Genomic DNA, 21,546 nt, shown 5'->3' with positions numbered 1-21,546 from the left:
TTATTCCTTTTTCTAAAATACTTGACAAATTATTTTAACCATGTAGACTGGATGAGTAAGAAAAAAACTGATTTCTGAAAAAATCTGTGCATGCAACGTTGCAATGAAAATTTGATTGCAGGGCCGTCTGCAGAAAGCAAAACATAAAAGGACTCCCATAAGGAAAACATTAATTCATTTAAAATTCAAGAAAAATGTTTTGCAGTATTTATCTGTGTCTTATGGCTACAATCAAAATTCAAACGTAATTAAAATGTAGTCCAAAATTCTTAAAATGAAAAACAACCCCCCAAAGCATGATGGTATATGACAGACTAGGGTCCCAGATGGGGAGAAATTCAAGCTCTTGCCAAAGATGCAGCACTAGTAGTGAGAAACAGGCTAGGCTGAGCTCTGCTCCTTATTCACCCCCTGGATCACAGACAGTGTAATAGGACTCCCTAGGGCATTTGTCTGTATGTGGTAGACCCTTCCTTCACACTGCTGCCCTGTGTCCCTCCATCTCCCCCTCCCCTTTCAGAAGTGGAGCCTGAGTTCTGGGAGGGGAGACAGAGACTCCAGCTGCTGCCAGAGAGAGGTGAAAAAGCATGTCACCAAACCCCTGAGATTTTTCTTGCCACTCTGCCACGTCTTCCGTGAACTGCTCATTCATGTAGACAGATTGACTGTTTAGAGGGAAGGGTGTAAGGCCTGTGGAAGTGAGGCTAGATTGCTGAAGAGTAGGGAAGGGAAGACAAGGGGTTGAGTGGTGATGGAGGATGTGAGTGGGGTTTAAGGTGCTTAACTGTATAGTGGTCAGGAGCAGCCCCTACTCACATGCTTCAGCCATTTTCCCACAATTCCCACCTAAATCCTATGACCAGAAAAATGGGTAAGTAAGTAGATCAACTTTAGTCTCCAGTGACTAATTTTGTAATCTAAAAGTGTTTTGCATTTTGATGGAATTAACATTACATTGTGGATTTTTCAAAGTTTGAATGTGTTAGCCCAGGGAACGGTGTAGGATAGTTTATTCTCCAGCTGCTTATTTATCTAGCTTCTGCACATCACCTTTTGGTCATGCCTAAAGTTTGTTTTTCATTAACTCAAATGTTATGAGTTTCTAAAATGTTTTAGGATATGGGTAATAAAACACCTACCCAGAGGATATGTGTTAGCTGGTGTGTAAGAACTCCTGAGCATTAACATCTGATTTAATTGCCTATCAAGTCCCACCCACATTCATTGCATTTAGTTGGATGCTATAGAGAAAGCCCCGACATTTATAACACTCAACTCTATGGTAACAAAAATGTCCAGAATTTAGAGTATTTTAATTCAGCTCAAACTTATGTAGCATACTCTAAATATTATGCAAAAGTTAGAGAGTTATTATAGTCATTTGTTTGCAGGCATATTTATTTTTCATTAAAAGCAAAGCTAAAGACTCATTCTGGATTTATTTTTAATTCTGTCTTCCATAAGTAGCACTGGGTGAGTAGAACAACAAAGTATTTTTGAGCATTCTTGAGAATTACACCTGCCAGTTCACTTAGGGATATTTGTGCCTCTCTTGCTCACGTTGAGTAGTTTCTTGCCATATATCAAAAATATCTGCAGAGTAAGGTACTACTCTATGTGAGTCAGCGTGGCAGAACTGAGCTCTTTTGTGGAATTCACAACCCCTTTTATCTGCAAACATTTGGTTGTTTTTATTCACAAAGAACATGTGGAAATCAAAACATTAATTCATAGCCAAAAGAAGGATTTGTACTGCAATTACTCTGTTGGCCAGTTTGAAAAGCTCTTTCCGGCCATAAAGTAGGTTTGTCTAACAGTCACAGATCTTCATGGATAGACTGAGTGAAAAGAGAAAAAGAATCCTGTTTATGAAGCCATGCCACACAATTAGGGAACTGAAACATTATAGGATTTAGGCATGAACAGCAAATATTCACTGGGTGAAATTCACTACTGTGCAGAGGGCCCAACACAAGGTCCATATACCACTTGTGTCCTACTTATACCTTCTACATTGGATTTAAGTAGCACTTAAGTTATGCATAGGCCTTGTGCTGGGTCCTCTGCACAGCAGTGAACTTCACCCACAGTGACCTTCACCCACAGTGACCAGTTTGCAAACGAGAAGCTACAATTTGTTTACACAACTAGCTGTTGAACAATTGTGAACAATGAAGAAATTAAGAAAAATTACACCCTATTTGTGGATAATTTGTGAACAAATAGGTGTCAGGTCCATGGAATAATTTGAGTAGCTCTAGGCCAAAGGTTAAATTACTTTCAGAATCTAAAATTATGTATATGCTTGCAATATACACATATTTAATATACTTAATTGTTCTAACTCTGTTGTGTCATTATTCTAGGTGGGTGATGCAGTCCTCGAAAATGCACGCCTTATGTTACAGATGGAGAACATTCAAGCCTGTGCTGAAGATTTTAAAGACAGGTAGCTTTCTTGAGGCAACAATATGGGTGACTTCTTTCAATAAACATACACTTACCATATTGAATATGAAAACGGAATGTCCATATTAGAGAGAATTAGATCTGACTCACTTTTTGACCTTGGACATCCTGTGACCTTATCTCACGGTCTTATTATGTAGCTAAATTAAGGTTATAATGAATTCTGAGATCCTCAGATAGGTGATTTGAGAGCAACATATTATTATTATTTTGAAATAGTGCAACTTTAAATATTTCCAGCAGTCAGAAATTTACTGGCAAAGTTATTACTGGGCTCTCACTGATATAAAGACCTAGGGCTCTTGCTAAAGGGACACAACTCAAATCTGGCTCAAAATTTTAATTTTATAAAAACAAACCTTTATAAAACCCAATTCCTATGGAAATGTGTTTATGTTTTTTTTTAAAACATCATGTGAAACAAGAAATACAAACGTCGTAGCACAATGAGCCTCAGTGCAATGCCTATATACAAAAATGAAACCGACGACTGACTTTCATTGTCCATGATGAGAGTAATGAAAAGAGTAAAAGAAGAGCACAAATAGTGACAAATTGTACTTTTAAAAATTCTTACAGTTTTCAAAATCTAAGTTACCATTTGTACCACTGGTAGATGTCTGTTTACAGCAGAGGTTCCCACATTGTGGGGTGCGCCCCCTTTGGGGGGTGCAGGGGAATATTCAAGGAGGGAGTGGCTGGGGCTCGGGCCTGCCCCCACAGGGGGTGGGGAGGGAGCACCACCCAGCTTCACTCCTGGCCCCAGCCCCGCAGGCCCTGGCTGCCAGCCCCATTCCCGCCCCCAGCCTCATCACCCTTACCCCTGTCCATATCCTCCCTTCCCAGAGCCATGGCCCCACTCCCAGACCAACTCCTGGGGTGCGGACAAGGGTTGGGGGGAGGTGCGCAAAGTAAAAAGTTTGGGAACCACTGGTTTATAGCGCCCCTTTGAATTGCACTTACTACTACAACAAACAACAACAACATATTAGGCCTGATTCTTCTAACCCTTATTCATATTAGAACTGTTTACATAAGCAAGGGTTTGCAAGATCAGACCTTTATACTCCACACGTATTTCACACTAGTTTATCTTCACCCTTCAATGATTTTGATCTTTTCCTCAATTCATCTCTCTTTAATAGTTAAATTTAATAACATCAAAATATACATTGTGTTCTTGGCCTTCTCTTTAATGTTTCTGTCAAAAAGACAAAGCTTTGAGCTGCTAATACTACTCTTTCAAATGCAGTCTGTCAATTTCATAATCTAAGCGGTAAAACAAAATTGCCCACTGACTTTCACTAGCAATTTAAATACACAACACAAAACATTTTCTTTGTTTTCACTGAATCAGAGCAACGAGTATTAAAATCTCTACTAGCTCTCACTTGGGTCATCCACCTGTTTCCTAAGCTACTGAATTCCAGGCAAAGAAGGCAGCTCACCAATGGAGGAGTGTAGAAATTGTTTATGAAGCTGGCTCCGTTCACACCTGTACCAAGAGAGTCCAGCTGCCCAAACTGGCTGAATTCAGTGCTGCAGCATCCATGAACTGACAGTCTGTGCCTTGAACAAGAGACTTTTCACATGACTAGGCCAATATCATGGCCGTAATTTAGAATGAAAGATTAGAATGAGAAAGGAACAACTTACAGTAATATAGACAGACAAAGCAATATACAAAAAAAAAAAAAAAATCCCCATTGAGCTCGTAGCTGCATTTTTCAGCCAGGCATTGTGCTTTAATAGCATGTTTTTTTACTAATGAGCAGTTGCCACCTGATTTTTTTATTTTCATTATAAAGCAATGGCCAAATTAGAGATGCTTGCAGGAACATTATATGTTATGATATTTTTAAAAGAGAAATAAGAATATTAGGCAGTTTGTGTGCATAAGGCCTGTGCTGGTGACAGGGTAGTTTTAAGTCCAAAGTCAGTGGCAAACTTTCCATTTGCTTCAACGTGACTGGGATTTGCCCTTAAAGGTGGATGACATCCCAAGGAACAACAAACCAAGCCTTCCTCCGATATGTTTAATAATAAACAGTAATAGTAATACTTGGAGCTCATATAGTGTTTTTCATCCTTAGTTCTCACAGCACCTTGCAAAGACGGGTGCACATTACTATCCCCATTTTATAGATAGGGAAACAGAGATACAGAAAGGAAAAGCCATCCAAGATCACTTAGTATGAGAATGTCAGATCCAGGAAAAGAACACAGGTCTCCCAATTCCCATTCCAGAACTCTACCCACTAGACAATGCTGTTTCTTAAACTGCTAATTAGTGTCTTGACACAATTCGCCTTTTAATAAAGCAAGGCATGATGATTGACCTGACAATGGTTTTGAAGTGTATGAAGAAATGGTATGGTCAGAGATATCTTCTGTGCCTATCTATTTGGTACATACCAGTAATTAACATGATGGTGTGATATTTTGGGGACTACTTAGACCCGTAAGGTGTCCTGTTCCCGCCTCCCCTGTATTGTGCCATGCAGCTGTGGTTCAGATCCCTGACATGAGTAGCTAGCCCACAAGCACAAGGTCTCACCCTGGCTCTCACCTTTGCAGCTTGACACTGACAGCTCTTCCAGTCCTAAGTCTCCCCTAATACGTCCTCCCAGAGTGTCACAAAGGCACTTTTTTTCTTGATCTTCTGGAATTTGCCAGTACCTCTAGCTAAATCAATAGTAGAAAAAAAATTGCTGACTTTAATGCTGCTAAATAATCTTCAGTTCTAGATAAGGAATAGGCAGCCTTATGGGTGACCTGGTTCAACTTTCAATGAACCTACACAAAAGCACACAGTCTCCCATCTTTTTTTTTTTGAATTAGTATAACTGGCACAGCTCACCTGACTTCTATATAATGTCATAGGTCTGGCCCCCATAATTCAGAGTCACAACTGGTACTAATCCTTTCCCCATTACAACTTTTTTGCAACTATTGTAGGATTCCCTTCTTTACCTCAGCGAAGTAAAGCAATATATCCCTGTCAACCCATTTTTGTTTTACAAATTAAAATGGTTTCTATATTTGGGTGCAGCTTGATGGGAAGCGTCTCTTTTATTCTCACTTTCCCCATATTGATTATAAAAAGTATTATAATTTCTTATATGTCTAAACGTATTCTGCCAGACTTTCTTTTTTTGACTGGAGAGCTGCTCCTGATCCTTAGTACCTGCAGCAGCTCCTCATAACAGTCTTGCAGTAGATTCATACCTATGACTGTTGGTGGTAAGCTTTCACTGTTGACATCACTAACAAAAATCCCCTAATTGGGATATTTAGTAGTCCCACTTTTAATTTCAGCTTCCATGTAGCCAACACATGGGATAGCCAAACAATTTCCTGGTACCAACTTCACCCTGTACTTAGTAGTCAAACAATTTTGAGCCTAATATTTTATGAAATGTTGGCTCTAATGTGGTAACTTGTGACCTGGTATCCAGGAAGGCCCACATTTCTATCCCATTAATCTTAAATAAACAGACAGGCATTTTCCTATAGCAGCAGCCTGCCCTCCAATGTTGTTCAGGTCTATTCTCTTGTCCCTCCAAGATCCAACCCCCAATCCGCAACCTTCTGTTTAAAGCCACAGCATTAGTATTTTTAGTCATGTACCTCCTTTCTATATGTCCCACCTCACCGCATCTCCTGCAAATAGGATTACCATTGTAATCAACTATTGGCTGTGCAATGACCCATCTCAATTCCCTGTGGCTTGCATCTGTATTCTCTAGGTGCCAAGACTTCCTGTTTCAAATCCAGTCTCATATCTTGAATTTCCCTCTATACCCCTCTTAAATTTTCTCCAAAAATGTATTTTCTATCCCAGATTTACCATCCTCTGACTTTTGGCCAGCCTGCACGACACACTGACTAGCATTTTCAGACTGCAAGGCAACAGCATATTTATAGCCATACTGTGGATAAACCATAACGGCCCTGACTGGTCCTTTACCTCTCATAAGTTTTATAGCCTCTTCTTAAAGTCCAGGATGGAAGTTTCCAGATTCTATCTTAACGATAACTTTCATTCCATATATAACATAACATACATAACCCCTCAATGAATTTGTCTTTCAGCATGTTATCAGTATCTTGGGCTTCGTGAGATTCTAACTTTTCTATTGCTTGTAAAACCTCCTGTAATCATAATGTGTACTAACTTCTGTTGGAGTTTGTACCCTAGGGAAGAACCTCTGTTTCAATTCTGACAAGGTACGACTGTCAAACATACAGCCTAATCTTCTGACTATTTGTTCTACAGTCCCTTTTTCATTTTTCAGCCATGTACTCACTTCTTTTTCAGCTGTACCCACTTACTGCCCAGTCAGAATCTCAGTTTTCTCCATGCAGTCTAAACATTGACTGGAGCATTGTTTTAAATTCTCCAAATGAAACAGCATTACTCCCAAAACTGTAGCTAGAAAATTTAGACAACCAAGGAGCTCCAAAGAAATATGACATGATCAGTGGTGTTGGCGCGAGTGGCTGTTGGGCCGCGCCACCAGTTGTCCTTTCTCCTGAGTTATCCCCTGACTGACTTATGTTATTTTAACATGGTCACCCTCTTGCTTTGAACTCCTTCTATCTGGTTTGTGACAAAAATTTGCAGTGTTAATCCACTAATCCATTAACCTTTGCAAGCTTGTACACACTACTCTTCTTAATTTGTGCAGTTAATACCAAATGCGTCCTTATTAACGAGAACAAAATAAATTTCTCAACAATATACTGAGTCACTTCAGAGAATAATCAGTTTTTCCTCTCCTGGGTTGTAAGTCCAACTCCACTTTAGCTGTCCTTTGCTTCACTTCGACTTGTAGTATTCCTTAGATTCGATGATCCTGTGGCCGTACCTCTGTTCATCAAGTTTATCCACACGCAGGGTTTCTTCACCTAGTGGCTCTCAGTTGGCCATTAGATGCTTTCAAATTGCATTCCTTCAACAGATGTTCAGTCTTTCTCTCTGTTCATTTACTTTAGGTCCTTTGTGGTTGAGCTTCTCATTTACTGTTTTCAGAATCTATTTTCACCTAACACAACTTTTTGATCAATTCCCTTTTTCACCAATTATATTTCCTTTCAGTTCTTTTCCCTTGATAGTTTCTCTCCAGTACGTCTGCAGATTTTATTTCCCTCTACTTCCCTTCTCTAATAGTATCTGCTAACATACCCAGTTCTATTTTTTTCTGCTTCTCCTGACCTGAAAGCTTTCCTGTTTTCCTTCTCACCTCCTTACTTTTATTCTCCTGTTCTTCTTTTATCACCTCATCTCCTACTCCAGCTCAGGTTTATCCACTAACTCAGCCCCTAGATTAGGGTGAGCAAACTTTTTGGCCCGAGGGCCACATTGGGGTTGCAAAACTATCTGGAGGGCCAGGTAGGGAAGGCTGTGCCTCCCCAAACAGCCTGGCCCCCACCCCCTATTCGATCCCTGCCACTTCCCGCCCAGACTGTCCCCCTCAGAACCTCCCACCCATCCAACCCTGCTGCTCCTTGTCCCCTGACCACCCCCTCCTGGGAACCCTCGCCCCTAACTGCCCCCCCCCAGGACCACACTCCCTATCCGACCCCCCCCGCTCCCTGTCTCCTGACTGCCCCAATCCCTATCCACACTCCTGCCCCCTGACAGGCCCCCCAGGACTCCCACACCTATCCAACCCACCCTGGTCCCCGTCCCCGACTGCCCCCCCAACCATAACCTCCGCCCCATCCAACCACCCCGACAGGCACCCCGAGATTCCCACACCTATCCAACCGCCCCCTGCTCTCTAACCCCTGATTGCCCCCAGGACTCCCTGCCCAGGCCCCCTTACCATGCCGCTCAGAGCAGCATGTCTGGCAGCCGTGCTGTCCGGCTGGAGCCAGACACTCTGCCGCGCTGCTCTGCAGGAGTGCACAGCCCCAGAACGCTGCCCACATGAGGCTGGCATCACTGCTGGCCCAAGCACTACCTACCCCTTGTGCCGGGCTGGCGCTCCCTCACACATTCCTCCAAACTCTGCTTTATTTCCACAAAAGTGGGCATTTGCCCCATTTGCTCTTGCCAACTTGCCACTTTTGCCAATAAAGCTTAAAAAAGGGACTGTCCTGGCCAAAACGGGGTATATGGTCACCCTAGCCCTTATAGTATCTCTATCTTAAAACTACAGCAGGTGCTGATGCTGGGGCCAGGGTTACTACAGTATCATTTACAATATGCAAGTTTGCCCACATATGCTTACTACGTTTTTCTCTGCAGATATGAAAATGAGCAGCCATTCAGAAAGGCAGTGGAAGATGAAATTAATTCCCTATATAAAGTGATTGATGATGCTAATTTAACTAAAATGGATCTGAAGCGTCAGATAGAAAGCATGAAAGAAGAATTAGGTCTGCTGTCAAAGAATCATGAAGAAGTAAGTCAAGACTGGGTGCAACTCATAGGTTGTATGTGTCTGTTTAAGTCACGTCAATATGACACTATCTTAACCAGAAGCGAAAAAGCTAATTCTGTCAAGAATAAATGATAGTTATGTATCTGAAAATTATTACTATTTCTCTCTCTGTTAGCTTACAGACCTCTCATCTTTCTAGTCCTAATTAAAGTTATCCACATACAACTTTCCACATTTTTGACATCTGATAAATATAACAGAGCTGAACTATCTTCACTCCATATGACACTGAACACGATGAACACACAAGATGATTTATGAGGCTGGACCTTCATTAGGTGTAAATCCCCAGTGCTCTGAGGCCTGATTCACCTCTTATTCACACCAGTGTAAATAAAAAGTAAACTCCACTGAGAGAAGAATCTGGCCCCATTTCATCTTTAAACCATCAAACTTCTGAAATAACGTACATAAATTACTTTACATTAAATGTGCCATACTTAGCAAGCCACTCCATTCCCAAGATTCTTAATTTCGCCATCTGTTCTGAGCAACAAATCATTGAAACAAGTCATAATTACTTGAGAAAATAGACCACCCACGGGCCCAATTTTGCAATCCTTATTCATTGACTTAAGCAGGAATTGAATTAGTGAAGATTAGTCATACCAGCAAAGGCTTCAGCATCTAACCCCAAATAAGCACCCTCAATGACAGAAGACAAATTGCAGAGTTACCACAAGGCCCATTTAAGGGCAGTGAATAGTTGTGCTGCCCAGGGAACAGAACAGGGAGCAAACTGTGCCTCAAGAGAGTCAGAATTCAGTATCTGCATTCTCCTTGTTCCACTGGGGAAGTAAGTTGGACCAGCCCTATATCTAATTTTAGATTGCTTCCCCATCCATTCTGGCACAGCTGTACCAAGCCAAGGCTCCATCCACTCCCTGTCTCAGTCTGCCTCTTTCCCATCCACGTGTGGTGGGAAGGGAAGGGAGTAAGGCTGTCAAGCGGCTAAAAAAAATTAATCGCGATTAATTGCACTGTTAAACAATAATAGCATATGATTTATTAAATATTTATGGATGTTTTCCACATTTTCAAATATATTGATTTCAATTATAACACAGAATACAAAGTGTACAGTGCTCACTTTATATTTATTTTTGATTACAAATATTTGCACTGTAAAAAGAAATAGTATTTTCAATTTACCTACTATAAGTACCGTAGTGCAATCTCTTTACCATGAAAGTTAAACTTCTGCTGGTGGCATCTGACTCAGATGATGAAAATGAACATGCGTCAGTCCGCATTGCTTTGGATGGTTATTGAGCAGAACCCGTCGTCAGCATGGACGCATGTCCTCTGGATTGGTGGTTGAAGCGTGAAGGGACATATGAATCTGTAGCACATCTGGCATGTAAGTATCTTGCAATACCGGTTATAAAAACGCCATGCGAACGCCTGTTCTCACTTTCAGGTGACATTGTAAACAAGAAGCGGGCAGCATTATCTCCCAGCAAATGTAAACAAACTTGTTTGTCTGAGCGATTGGCTGAACAAGAAGTAGGACTGAGTGGACCTGTAGGCTCTAAAGTTTTACGTTGTTTTGTTTTTGAGTGCAGTTAGGTAACAAAAAAAATCTACTTTTGTAAGTTGCACTTTCACAATAAAGAGATTGCACTACAGTGCTTGTATGAGGTGAACTGAAAAATACTTTTTATTTTATTACTTTTACAGTGCAAATATTTGTAATAAAAAATACTATAAAGTGAGCACTGTACACTTTGTACTCTGTGTTGTAATTGAAATCAATATATTTGAAAATGCAAAAAAAATATTTAATACATTTCAATTGGTATTCTGTTGTTTAACAGTGCGATTAAAACAGTGACTAATCACAATTCATTTTTTTTAATCACAATTAATTTTTTTGAGTTAATCATGTGAGTTAACTGCGATTAATCGACAGCCCTAGAAGGGAGTAGTGGCTCTGTAGCAACTGTTCTCCTTCTGTACCCAGAGGAGTACGGTTGTGATGTATGCATCATTATTTACCAGTGCAGGGACATAAGGCAGGTCACAACTGAACCCAGAAGAAGTACTTTATCTTCACATGGAAATGCCATCCCAGGAAACGGTTGAACAGAATGATTATATTAAAGGGACCTCAATCCAGCCTCCATTTTTGCACGTACATGTTTACATACCCTTGCCCGCATATTCTCCGCACGGTCATCACTTGTAGGTGATATTGTTTACAGACCAATTCACACTGTTCTAGCAGTATATGGAAATGGTATACGTAAAGAGGGTGGTGTAAAAGGACTACAATTCAGGCCTACATGTGCAAACCTCATTTGTTTTTGTGCCCATACAAGTGACAGTGCTCAAAAATATTTGTACAAGCATTTGTAAAAGAGGTGGCTTGAAGTTGGCCTGCAGAAAATAAATATTTAATAATTGGCCAGTTACCAGCCATCAAAATAGTTTTTCCCAAGCAGTGATGAACAAACACTTTTCCAGGAAGTTTTATTCCTTTCATATCCCAACCTCACATCCAAGAAGCATGCAGATCCTCTGAGCTGAGACACAGTATATTTATACATACATACACACACATGCTTATACAGCATCAGGTGCAGTTGGGGGCTGTGCTATACTCTTGGAAAGGATCCTACAGGTGCCTGTAACACACCATACTTTGGAAATCATATGAAAGAGTTGATTAGTTGGAATATTCCCACCACAGAGCGGGACAGACAATGGGCCTGTTTCTCCACTGCTTTGCACCTTATACAGTCATTTATTCCTGTGCAGATAAAATGTTCAACACTACCAAAACAGAATGACAGTGTTTTACACTCACACTGCATTCACTTTGCAATAGTGTAAATGACCACAAAAGGTGCAAAGTAGTGGAGAATCAGATCTTTTAAGTAGCTTGCAATAGCCCCAAGAGCTAAAGTTTAAATAATGGCTTTGTAGATGTGTTTGCATCATACCAAGACAACTGAATTGCACCATAAGTGCTCCTTAGTATCCTCTAAAGCTGGAACTGACTGCTGACCCTTTTTCTTATATGTATGTTTTTTTCAGGATGTGAAGATGTTATACAATCAGCTTGCTGGATCACAGCTGGAAGAACTGGAAGCTCCTATTGGAACTGGCCTAGATGACATACTGGAAAAAATCAGAATTCACTGGGAGAAGGATATAGAGAAAAATCGTGTTGAGACAGGTGCCTTGCTTCATACCAAGGTAGGCACCTACAGTGTTCTCTGCAGCTGTCTCCAACACCAATGGATACTGCAACTGAAGAAAAATATATTTTTTCTAGTCCCCTGGGGTAATCATTAAAATATTTTTTCTTGAAACAAAGAGTGATAACAGCCTAAGGAACCTTGATCCAGCTTCATCCCAAGAAACATTCATGCAAATCCACTGACTTCACTGGGGTGGCATAGATGTAACTGAGGGTGGAAAGTGGGTCTATTTATATCCATTTTAAAACATCAGTGCTTTCATTGCAAAATAAGGGAGTCTATACACATTTTTGCTTTCCTATCATTTCCAATGCAGAGACGCTAAAGCAGAAAATTAGTTCTCTACAGCAGCGTTTCTCAAACTGGGGTCTGCAAACCCCTGGGAGTCCCTGAGGGTACTCCAGGGGGTCCACAGGCCCAGCTGATCAACTCCTTCCCCTTCCTCCCTCAACTCCTCCCCCTCCCTCCCAGCGCCTGCTGCACACCAGGGAACAGCTGTTCCCCGGCGTGCAGGAGGCACTGGGAGGGAGGGGAAGGAATGGGGACAGGGCAGAATCATGTCTGGGGCTGCTGGCCCTGCTGATCAGCTAGGGTTGCCAACCCTCACAGTTTCGCTGGGAGTCTCCCAGAATCAGGCTTTGTCTCCCAGAGGCTACTGAAGCCAAACCGGGAGATTTCAGGTACTAAAAGTCTGGTGGCGCAGGGGAGCTAAGGCAGGCTCCGCATCTACCCTCGCTCTGCACCGCTCCTGGAAACAACCAGCACATGCTTGTGGCCCCTGGGGGGGGAGGTGAGGGGCCGGGGTCTCTGCATGCTGCCCCAGCCCCGAGCGCAGATTCCGCAGCTCCCATTGGCCGGGAACTTCGGCCAATGGAAGCTGTGGCAGCAGCACTTGTCTGCAGGAGCAGCGCCTGTGGAGCTGCCTAGGAGCCGCTGCCGGAGGGATGTGCTGGTTGCTTTCGGGAGCTGCCCGACATAAGCATCGCCTGGCTGGAGCCTGCACCCCATCCCGCACCCCAACTCCCTCCAACAGCCCACACCCCCTCACTTACCCAAACTCCCTCCCAGAGCCCATACCCTACTCCCCCTCATGCACTCCAACACCCTGTCCCAGCCTGGTGAAAGTGAGTGAGGGTGGGGGAGAGCGAGCGGGAACAGGAAGAGGTGGGGTGAGACCTTGGGTGAAGGGGTGGAGTGAGGGTGGGGCCTAGGGCTGAGCAGGTGGGCTTGGGAGTCCCCGAAAAATTTTAAATTAAAATGGGGGTCCTTGGGTTGCTAAAAGTTTGAGAACCACTGCTCAACAGGATTCAAGAATGAAATCTTTTGTCAAAAGCCACACTTTCTCAACTACTTTGCTGGGGATGGAAATAAAAAGGTAGAGTTTAAGGAAAAGCATGCATGACCATTAAACATAGGCTAGCACCCAACATCCTAGCAAACAGAAGGATTTGACTGCTGTCAACTAGGAATGACCATAACTGTGTGATATGATTTCATATAAAAGGAGAGCCATTTATAGGTGTGGAGAGGAAACTTGTCCCCTAGATTTGGCTTTACCTTCAACCCTCCTTAAAATTGTCATTCTGTTTTGCTGCCCCCTCACCCTTCTTGCTTCATCTACCATGTCTCAGTACACAGCCATCTTGCATACAATGCAACTAAAATCACTGAAATGTACTGCAGCTTTTCCTCTGCTAAAATGAATCATGATTTGGGGGGGATGGAGGTGGGGGAAACAGCTACCTTAGGTAAGTAATATTGCAGTTTTGCAGTATCAAGCTCAGCGCATAATCCTATGTTTTTACAGCCATCTCACTCTCCATTGACTATTGAAACAGAGCACAGTAAAATCACGATTGCAGCTGTGCTGCAGAAATACTTAGAAAAGACATAGTCCCCATAAGGTTTACGATGCGGAGCTGCTACAAAAATAGAGGGTGCAAAAGGGGTGGAGAGATAAGGAGGACAGCAAAATGAAAGGAAAGAGGAATCTGAGGTCCAGCCTGTCTCTGTAAAAAGTATTTAAATTTAAAGAATGTTACTATTTTATAGATAAGAAAGAAACATCCCTTGCATAGGCAACCGACTTCATGGGTGCTCCAGGGCTTGAGCACCCATGGAAAAAAAAATGGTGGGTGCAGCAGCCCCCCTATCAGCGCCTTCCCCTCCCCCCAGTGCCTCCCACCCACAGGCCTCGCAATCAGCACCTCCACCTACCCCCCAGCACCTCCGACCCACAGTGGATCAGCTGATCTGCGGCATGCAGGAGGCGTTGGGGAGGAGGGGGAAGGAGTGAATACAGGTCGTGCGCAGGGAAGGGGATGGAATGGAGCGGGAAGAGGCGTGGGGGGCCTTGGGAGAAGAGGTGGAATGGTGGTGGGGCCTGGGGAAGAGCCCAACACATTAGAAAGTCGGCACCTATGATCCCTTGATTTCAACAATGACATCAGGGTGATGGTAGCCATATAAGAACCTAAAAAAATGAGTTTATCCAGGAGATTCTTCATCAAATCCTTACATTTCAAATCTTGTTAAGCAAATCTTTCACAGAGCTGATCTTATGTAAGCCAGATCCTCAGATGGCTTAAATTGGCCTACCCTACCCTCACTGAAGTCAATGGCACTACATCAAATTACCTTTGTTGAGGATGTGGCCCACTACATGTTTTTAGGAGTATGATAACTGCCTACGAGAAACCAATTCCTTCAGTCCCCTCTCCTCACTTATTCCTCATCCTCATGTGGAAGTTGATCCTCTCACTCTTTCCTATTTAAAAAACAGAAATTTATTATAGCCTCTACTAACAACCAGCACTTCAACTGTGCAGAGGTGTCACATGCAAAGGGGACTTTTCACACATACCCAACTTTTCATAGGGCTTGTCTACCCTGGCAAGTTTTGTCGATGAAACTAATGTCAACACGAAAAAAATCGACAAAAGCAAAGTCACCAAAGCGAGTCTATATTTGCTCTCTCTGTCGACAGACCATGTCCACATTCAGGGCACCATTGTCGACAGCATGAGCAATCCACTGTGGGTATGTATCCCACAGTGCCTGGTGACACCATCTTTCGCTAGGTGTTGTGGGAAGGTGGAAACGGAGCACGGCGCATCCTGGGACGTGCAAAATGTCCCGTCATGCACCGCTTTGTGTCCCAGCCCTCCAACGGTTTCTGGCTTCCTTTCGCGCCGTTTTTCCAACTGTCAGTCTTTGTAGTGCAGGCCAGCATCTGCACTGAGAGAGGATGGATCCTGCACTTCTCTCCTATGCACTGTTAACTGTCATGAGGATATCATGTATGGCAGTAGAGTTACTCGCAAAGTTACTGACAGAAGATGAACCGAAGGCGCCCGAGTGTGATATGGACAGCAGCAACTTATCAGTGCTTTTGGCATTCACAGAGCAGCTGCATATGGTAGACCGTCGCTTTTGGACTAGGGAAACAAGCACTGATTGGTGGGATCGCATTGTCATGCAGGTGTGGGATGATGACCAGTGGATACATAACTTTCAGATGCCTAAAGCAACCTTCCTGTAGCTATGTGCTGAGCTGGCCCCCGACCTGCGGGGGGATGAGAGCTGTCCTGTGGAAGCTGGCGAATCCACACTGCTACTGGTCAGCTGCAAACCAATTTGGAGTGGGGAAGTCTACTGTTGGGGCTGTATTATTCCAAGCATGCAGGGCAATAAATCGCATCCTGCTGCGGAGGACCATGACTCTGGGAAATGTGCATTAAATAGTGGATGGCTTTGCAGAGATGGGTTTCCCTAACGGTGGCAGGGCAATTGATGGCACACACATTTCAATTTTAGTGCCAGACCACTTGCCTCAGAATACATCAATAGGAAGGAACACTTCTCCATGGTGTTGCAGGCGCTTGTGTATCACCTGGGGCGTTTCACGGACATCGGTGCAGGCTGCTCTGGAAAGGTGCATGGCGCATGCATCTTCAGGAACAGTGGCCTGTACAGAAAGCTGCAGGCGGTGAATTTCTTTCCAGACCACAAGATCACAGTGGGGGATGTGGAAATGCCCATAGTAATCCTGGGAGACCTGGTTTACCCTTTACAGCCCTGACTCATGAAACCTTACACAGGACACCTGTCAGCAGCAAGGAGCGTTTAACAACAGGTTGAGCAGGTGCCGCGTGGTAGTCAAATGCACCTTTGAAAACTCGCTGGAGGTGTCTCATTGGCAGGCTAGACCTTACCGAGGATAATATTCCTGTGGTCATAGCTGCGTGCTGCACTCTGCATAATCTGTGTGAATCTAAGGGTGAAATGTTTGCTCAGGTGTGGAGCACTGAGGCAGAGCACCTGGCTGCACAGTTTGAACAGCCAGATGCTAGGGCTGTCAGAGGAGCCCAGAGGGCTGCTATTAACATCGGAGAGGCTTTGAGGAAGCACTTTGACAATGAGGGGCACTAACACCTGTCTGCTTTGGAGTTGCCTCCCTGGTGCATCCATGTACAATTTTGGGGCCCAAGATCCATGCAACAAAATGATTTAGAAGCCTGTTCCCGAGACTGAATTGATTGCTATATGCTTTTGTAGAGCACAGAATAAAAATGCTGTACCATTAAATAGCTTAGCCTTTATTTATTGTTAAAAAGGGTAAAACCTCACAACTGTGTGTAGCTCCAGCTGTGAGAGGGGGTGGAGTGATGGGGAAACTCAGAGGAGGGCTGTGAAGCGAAAAGGAATGTGAGAGCATAGAGGGGGTGGGGTTGGCAAAGAACTGTGCATCCGCATGTGCTGCAGGGGAGATCGACCAGGGATCTGCTCAGTCTGCAGCTGTACCAAAGACTTGAGCACCTCTGTCTGATCCTCCATCACTTTTATCATCCGCTCTGTTGCTTGCCTAGCAAATGCTGTATTCTCTTTTCTGTCCTTGGCCTGTCTCTCATCACGCTGCAGCACCTCCCAGAACGTGTCTTCTTTGCTGCATCTCAGCTTCTTCCTTATCCGCCAAAGCTGGTCGGCAGGGGTGCGTAGTGTGTTCCTCAAGGTCTCGGGCACTGTGGACAACTCACAGAAGAGGGAGTGTTACATTCCAGCAAATGATTGAAACATTTCAGTAACCAGGGCTTTTTGCAACTTGTAGCTATCACTTTCTTACTGACTCTAGGCAGGCACACAGCTCCACAAGCACCTCAACCACGGTGAGTGTTGGGAGTGGGGGGAAGGCAGTTGTGAGTATGGACAAAACAGTCACTGCTTGCATGGCAGCTTTGCAGGGAACTCATTCTAAAATTATCACACACTTTTTCACAGGCAGCCAACCTGCTGGCTGACATCTTGCTGCTGCAGGTAAGCAGGGAAACCAGGGCACAACTACTGCATGCTTGTGACTTTCAACCTGGTCTATATGAAGCTCAACTACGTGCCGCTTTGGTCACAGCTGCAGTGATTGCTAAATGGCATGGTGCAGTTTCCTACAATGGGGGAACTAAAAAGGCTGCAATCCCTTGGAATCTGTGGCAGAAGATTAACAAATACCTCTTGGAAACTTTCCAGAGCTTCTCTCTGGAGGATTCCCTGCAGGTCTCCATGTCCATCAACACCCTGCTTGGCCATACAGATTAGCTACACAGGGCCATGTCCAGCTCACAGAAAACACTACCTGCCTCTCACTTTTTGATTCCCTACACAAGCCACAGCAACTTACCCAGCATCTCATCTGTTTCCTGCTCCCCGCAGAGCAGTTCTGAAGTGGAGAAAAGTTCCTGGCTGCCTGCCCCACCGGGCAACCCCGCTGGGAGCTCCACATCCTCTTCTAGCTCCACTTTTCATCCAGAATTTCAGCCTCCGGGTTACCCCCTCTTTCTGCTGCCTCTGAAGTATCCACGGGGCAATCGGCGATGGAGGTGGGATCACCACCGAGGATAGCATTCAGCAGGTCTTAGGTTTGGAGCGATGGTTTGCCTCCCGAGCCTTATGGGTACGCCTTTATCTTCGCTCTGCACTGCTGCATGTCCCAATCATAGTCCTTTTCGCAAAAGCCTCGAGAAATATGCCCATATGTGTCCCGATTCTTACGGGTCAATCGCAGCTGCGACTGAACAAACTCCTCTCCCCATATGCTGATCAGATCCAAAAGCTCAGCGGTGGTCCAAGCAGCAGCGCATTTGGTGCAGTAGCCAGCCATGCTCACCTGGGAAGCCAGCAAGCAGGAAATGAGATTTAAAATTCCTGGGGCTTGCAAGGGGGAGGGGCGGGTTGACTGCCGAGCAGTGGAGTTCAAACCACTGACAAGAGCAGCAGCATGGGAATTGTGGGACACTTTCTGGAGGCCAATAAAATAAATTAAAAAAAAAAAAAGCGTGGTGTTTACATTTGCTGTTTGTCGACAATAAAGGGCGGGGGGGGGGGGGGGGGGAGGGAGACAAAAGTCTCTTGTAGGGGTGGAAGTTTTTTGTTGCCAAAACTGGGAGGTTTTTTCGACAAAAGTCCCATCGTAGAGTGTACATTATCGCTGTTTTGTCGCCAAAAGGCAATAAAACTTGCCAGTGTAGACAAGCCCATAGATTCAGAGATTCCAAGCCCAGAAGGGACCACTGTGATCATCTAGACTGACCACCTGTATAATACAGGCCATAGAACTACCCCAATATGATTCCCAGAGCAGATCTTTTAGAAAAACATCCAATCTTGGGTAAATTGCTTCAATGGTTAATTTTTCTCCCTATTAAAAATGTATGCCTTATTCCAGTCTGAATGTGTCTAGCTTCAACTTCCAGTCATTGGATCATTATTAAATATTTGTTCCCCATGTAGATGCTTATAGACTGTATTCAAGTCACCCCTTCTCTTTGTTAAACTAAACAGATTGAGTCTATCACTATCAGGCATATTTTCTAATCCTTTAATCATTCTTATGGCTTATCTCTGAACCCTCTCCAATTTATCAACATCCTTCTTGAACTGTGGGAACCAGAAATGGACACAGTATTTCAGCAGCAGTCTGACCATTGCCAAATATACAGGTAAAATATCATCTCTATTCCTCCTCAAGATTCCCATTTATGCATCCCAGGATCGCATTAGCTCTTTTGGCCATAGTGTCACACTGGGAGCTCATGTTCAGCTGATTACCCCAAATCTTTTTTCAGTCACTACACCCCACGATAGAATCCCACATTCTGTAAGTATGGCCTACATTCTTTGTTCTTAGATGTATACGCTTACATTTAGCCAGGTTAAAATGCATATTGTTTGCTTGCACCCAGTTTACCAAGCCATCCAGATCACTCTGAATCAGTGACCTGTCCTCTTCATTGTTTACCGCTCTCCCAATTTTTGTGTCATCTGCAAATTTTATAAGTGATGACCTTATGTTTTCTTCTAGGTCACTGATAAAAATATTAAATAGCATTGGGCTGAGAACCAATCCCTGCTGGACCCCACTGGAAACAGACCTGCTCAATGATGATTTCCTGTTTACAATTATATGTTGAGACCTATCAGTTAGCCAATTTTTAATCCATTTAATGTGTGCCATGTTAATTTTATATCGTTTTGTTTTTTAGTCAAAATATTATGTGGTACTAACTCAAACACCTTACAGAAATTTAAGTACATTACGTCAACACTATTACCTTTATCAACCAAACCTGTAATCTTCATCAAAAACAGATATCAAATTAGTTTGACAGGATCTATTTTCCATAAACCCCTGATATGCATTAATTTCCTTTAGTTCTTTATTAAGTGCCGTATCAGCTGCTCCATTATCTTTCCTGGAATTTGGTCCTTACCTGTTACTTAGAAAACGTAAAAAATTGCATATTGGATCAGACCTGTGGTCCATCTAGTCCCATATCCTGTCTTGATCCAAGACCAGCACCAGAAGTTCACAGAAAGGTGTAAGCAACTTTGCATGAAGCAGATGTGGGGTAATCTATGCCCAACATTAGACCTCTGCCAAATCTCTTATGTATTGTTAGAGAGTGGCTTAAACCCTGAAACATGATGTTTTAATATCTCTTCCAGAATTTGTCAGCAGTAACTATAACAACTCTTGTTATCCATGTAAACGTCCAATCTCCTTTTGAATTGTGTTACATTCTTAGTCTCAATAACATCCTGTGGCAGCAGGTTCCATTGTCTAATGGTTTATTGTGTGAATAAGTATTTTCTTTTATCAATTTTGAATTTTCCACCTTTCTATTTCATTGAATTCAATGAATGAATTTATGTCATTATGAAAACAGAACAATCTACCTTATCTATACAATTATTTTAGTATACTTTTAACACGTCCCCTCTTTATCTCCTTTCTAAATAAACAATCCCACTCTTTTCAATCACTGTTCACATGAGAATTTTCCCAGACCCAAATAATTTTCATTGCCCTTCTCTGAATTCCCTTTAATTCTACAATCTCTCTTTAGAGATGGGGTGACCAGTACTGTATACAGTTATCTAGATGAGGCCACACCTTTCATTTATGTATAACATCATTACAATATGTTCTGTATTATTCTACATGCATCCTAACATCTTCTTTGCTTTTCTGACCACAGCTGCATATCGGGTCAGATTTGTAAAGGTATTTATGCATGTAAAGATGTTAATAAGCGCTTAGTGGGATTTTCAAATGTGCCATAGGTGCCCAAACATCTTTAAAAATCTGGCTCAATGTGCAGCTGAAGTCTTCACTGACTTGTCTACAATGATGCTCAGATTCCTATCCTGAGCTGACAGTTAATTTATATTTTAAAACGGTATATAAGTTTTTTAAATATTTCCCTCCAAATGCACTACTTTGCCATTTATCAACATTGAACTTCATTTATCACAGTGTTGCTCACTCACCTAGCTTGGTTAGGTCCCTCTGAAGTTCCTCACTAAACTAAATAACTTTGTGTCACCTGCCAAACTGGCCATCTCTCTCTTCACATACACACCCCTCAAGGTTATTAACAACATGGGACCTTGTACAGAACCTTGAGGCATCCTGCTGTTAGACTTTTGTCATGATGATAACTGACCATTTAATGCTATCTTTGTTTCCTATTAGCTAGTTTACCCATCACCTCATGACTACTTAGTTTCTTTCATAGCCTCCTATGAGACACCTTGTGAAAGACCTTTTGAAAGTCTACATGAATCACAATTCCTTTATCCACTACTTTACTGACATGTTCAAAGGATTCTGAGAGATTAGTGAGACATGATTTCCCTTTGCAGAAACCATGCTGATTAGACTATCAGATCTATCGTCTTCCAGATGTTTCATTATTCTATTTTAATCATTTCAGTTATTTTAATTCTATGAAAAACAAATTAACTCAGCTTCCAGACTTCTGAACAGTGCACAATGCAGAGAAATAGCACAGACCGTCCTAAAATCAAACGGTTATCTAGGAACTTCAAAAATATAGCAACATGCACTTAGAAAGAAATCCTGTCCC

General features: G+C 43.0%; 1 protein-coding gene and 1 long non-coding RNA gene across 7 annotated transcripts in view; one reads left to right on the top strand and one right to left on the bottom strand.

Annotated features, from left to right (window-relative positions):
* Positions 1-21,546, bottom strand: part of LOC125631718 (uncharacterized) — a 95,042-nt gene that overhangs the window by 53,681 nt on the left and 19,815 nt on the right. The gene's annotated exons all lie outside the window — the stretch shown is intronic.
* Positions 1-21,546, top strand: part of BFSP2 (beaded filament structural protein 2) — a 40,787-nt gene that overhangs the window by 12,092 nt on the left and 7,149 nt on the right. For both annotated transcript variants that reach the window (XM_075125695.1, XM_048838814.2), the window contains exons 2-4: positions 2,367-2,449; positions 8,726-8,882; positions 11,961-12,122. In XM_075125695.1, coding sequence (XP_074981796.1) covers positions 2,367-2,449; positions 8,726-8,882; positions 11,961-12,122 — 402 coding nt within the window. The remainder of the gene's footprint in view (positions 1-2,366; positions 2,450-8,725; positions 8,883-11,960; positions 12,123-21,546) is intronic.

The sequence above is a fragment of the Caretta caretta genome, chromosome 2, assembly GCF_965140235.1.
Source record: "Caretta caretta isolate rCarCar2 chromosome 2, rCarCar1.hap1, whole genome shotgun sequence".
NCBI lineage: Eukaryota > Metazoa > Chordata > Testudines > Cheloniidae > Caretta > Caretta caretta.
The sequence above is the reverse complement of the archived record's forward strand: the minus strand, read 5'-3'. Positions and strand labels throughout refer to the sequence as shown.